Source organism: Formica exsecta, unplaced genomic scaffold (genome assembly GCF_003651465.1).
Source record: "Formica exsecta isolate Colony F162 unplaced genomic scaffold, ASM365146v1 scaffold115, whole genome shotgun sequence".
Taxonomy (NCBI): Eukaryota; Metazoa; Arthropoda; class Insecta; order Hymenoptera; family Formicidae; genus Formica; species Formica exsecta.
The window spans coordinates 370,811-373,720 of NW_021848490.1; the positions used below are offsets into that span (position 1 = coordinate 370,811).

The following is a 2,910-nucleotide window of genomic DNA, read 5'->3' on the forward strand; positions in this document are numbered from 1 at the left end:
ATATAAAAATAATTATATATAAAAATAGATTTTACACCAAAAGCGCAATTTTTACCTTGTAAACCATTTTAAAATTGAAAATTCTTCGGTGAGTATATAAAGGTTCACAAGTTCGTAATAATAACAATTTGGTAATCTAAAAATATCAGAAGCTATAACGATCGCTCATCCATAATGAAGAGAATAACAGTTACCTGGACAATAAATAATATAAGCCCGATTGTGCTTACTATCTCTCGAGTCGGAGTAAAACATGAAACAGTTATTTAACGGAGTAAATGTCAAGCGAATATAGCGATTATGCATAAGCATCGCACGGTTCAAACGGTTCAAACGATTCAAACAGTTCAAACAATTATCTATTTTTGAATTGTATAGATATCTTTGTATGCTATAAAAACTGTAAAAAATAAAATAAAATTTTATCCAAATTGCACTGTTCCACATTGATTTTAGTTCACTTTAATAAAAAAATAAACAATATACAAAAATATCTATTGTCGAAAATATATATTTGTCACTGTAGGAATATAAGCAGTATTATATTCTTCCATAATTTTGTACGAGATTTCATCTATTGTAAATTAATGATAAAATTTTACTTTTTTTAGTGCTCTTTGGTATAAAATTAAAGATGCATATATCGCCATAGATTTTACAAGAGTTAAAACAGTTATTATGGTATATTAAGAAGAGATAATTAAAAAGGAATTGGATGGAGATCAGCTACATCAAAAATTAATAAATCTAATATATTTCGAGATTCATAAATTTGATTGACATTGCACAAAGCATTTTTAGCCTTTAAAAGGAGTTATCAAACTTTGTTAATTGATAGTTTTTTTTTTCTTTTATTAATATACATATACATATATAAAAACGAATATATATCTGAAATATTAATTTCAATTTGAGCATTCGACATTCATGAAAAAAATCAAGCTTTTTTTTCGTATTTTCGTAAAGAGATAATTAAAAAGGAATTGGATGGAGATCAGCTACATCAAAAATTAATAAATCTAATATATTTCGAGATTCATAAATTTGATTGACATTGCACAAAGCATTTTTAGCCTTTAAAAAAAAATGAATAAATAATTTATAAATTAAAGTAAAAATTTGCTTTGTAAAATAGAGTTTAATTTTAAAATAGTAAATATTATTTTATATCGAATTAACTTTTTTATAGTGAATGTATCACGAAAATTTTATAGTGACAATACATAAAAATTCATGAAAATAAAGATTTTAATTCTACAGGACAAATCTTTACTTTAACTCATAAATTAATTATTAATTGCATATTTTAAAAGGCTAAAAGTGTGTTTTTTGCGCAATGTCAAATTCATGAATCTTAAAATATATTAGATTTATTAACTTTTGACGTAGCTGATCCGTCCAGCCCCTTTTTAAAGCGCGTCCCGATGCGTCGCGGATCTTGAAAACGGAGATGCGGAGAACACGAGACGTACAAGCACCGACTGCACCGGTTCACCCTTCCGCATGCTTTTCGGACCTCGTGCAGCAACGAGATTAAACGGCCCTTCTGTACACGACGGCGCGTTACTTACGCAACGTTATGTGCGCGCCGTCGAAGGGGAGAAAGCGGTAACAGAGAGGAGGAGCGGAGACTGGAACGGAGAAACAGAGGAAGAGATAGGGACGCGCGAGCTACAGAGAGAGAGAGAGAGAGAGAGAGAGAGAACGAGTGCGAGACAGAACTCGACAAAAATATAGGAAGAGAGAGAGAGAGAAACTTTACGTATACACGCATGCAAAAAATATACACATACATACACAGGTAAATAGGATCCGTTCACAAAGCATATCGCGGGGGACAAACAAAAGTGCGTTCAAGAAAAGAGATTCGCCGAAATCATATTGCATCATTTTTATTATTGTATGTGATTTTCTTCGATATTAAGTCTTCAAAAAACTGAATTTTAAACTCTCTATCTTTGATAATTTTGTACACAATTATCTAGTTATCGAGGACAATACAATATACTATCTTTAGATAAGAAAGATGTGGTATTTATTTAGTTATGTTGCAAAAATAATATATTTTGTTTAGAATCATATGTGAAATAAAGCTTCAAGTTCTTTTTATTCTTTTCATTTGAATGCATCATATATATATATTTCTATATACGTAATAACATAAGATGCACAGAATTAATATATCCTGCACAGAATTAATGAATGAATATAGTGTCGGTATGAGTTATATATATATATATATATATATTATGTACATATAATAATAATAATTAGAATCATGTAATAATTTTTTTTTTAAATATGCTGGTACTTCGATCGATCCTGTAATTCAATCAAGTTTTATAAATAATATTTCGTTGGCAAATTCTATATAAATAATTAACACGACAAAGAGAGAGAGAAATATTTCCAACTTTCTCCAGAGAATACCATATACTACTATACACATTTCTCTCTCATAATCAAGCTAGGTCATGATTATTACTCACAATTTTTACACATTCTTAGATTTACATTGTTATTCACCGATATAAATACAACTTTCGCCAATCTTACCGTATCCTAAACGCATGTATCGGTGATACGAGATACGTAGTGATGACATTTTGTGGCATCGGGATTTTCATCGATTATACGCTTTTAATAGCAAAGGTATACGCACCGTTCACAGGGTACGATGCGTGGAACAAGCAGAGGAGAGCCAGGGCGAGGAAACTCGCCATGCCGCCGTCGCGGACGCCTCTCATCTTCCCTGAGCTTCCGCCGCAGCCGGTGGTCCGCCGTGATGATCGTGCTGTCCGTCGTCGCGGATCCGCGAGGAATCGTCGTCCTCGCGGTTCTCGATCGCGGCGACGACGACCGCCGATGTCGATCGTCGCGGCTCAACGCCGATCGTGACGGAGTAGCGCG

General features: G+C 32.6%; 1 protein-coding gene across 4 annotated transcripts in view; it reads right to left on the reverse strand.

Moving 5' to 3' along the window:
• LOC115237736 (TGF-beta receptor type-1) overlaps nt 1-2,910 on the reverse strand; it is a 40,056-nt gene that overhangs the window by 34,196 nt on the left and 2,950 nt on the right. For 3 of the 4 annotated variants that reach the window (XM_029810985.1, XM_029810977.1, XM_029810994.1), the window contains exon 1: nt 2,663-2,887. The exons of the other annotated variant lie outside the window; for it this stretch is intronic. In XM_029810985.1, the coding sequence (XP_029666845.1) occupies nt 2,663-2,747 (85 nt within the window). In that variant the 5' untranslated portion in view covers nt 2,748-2,887. Of the gene's footprint in view, nt 1-2,662; nt 2,888-2,910 lie in introns of those variants that run through there. 4 annotated transcript variants of the gene reach the window in all.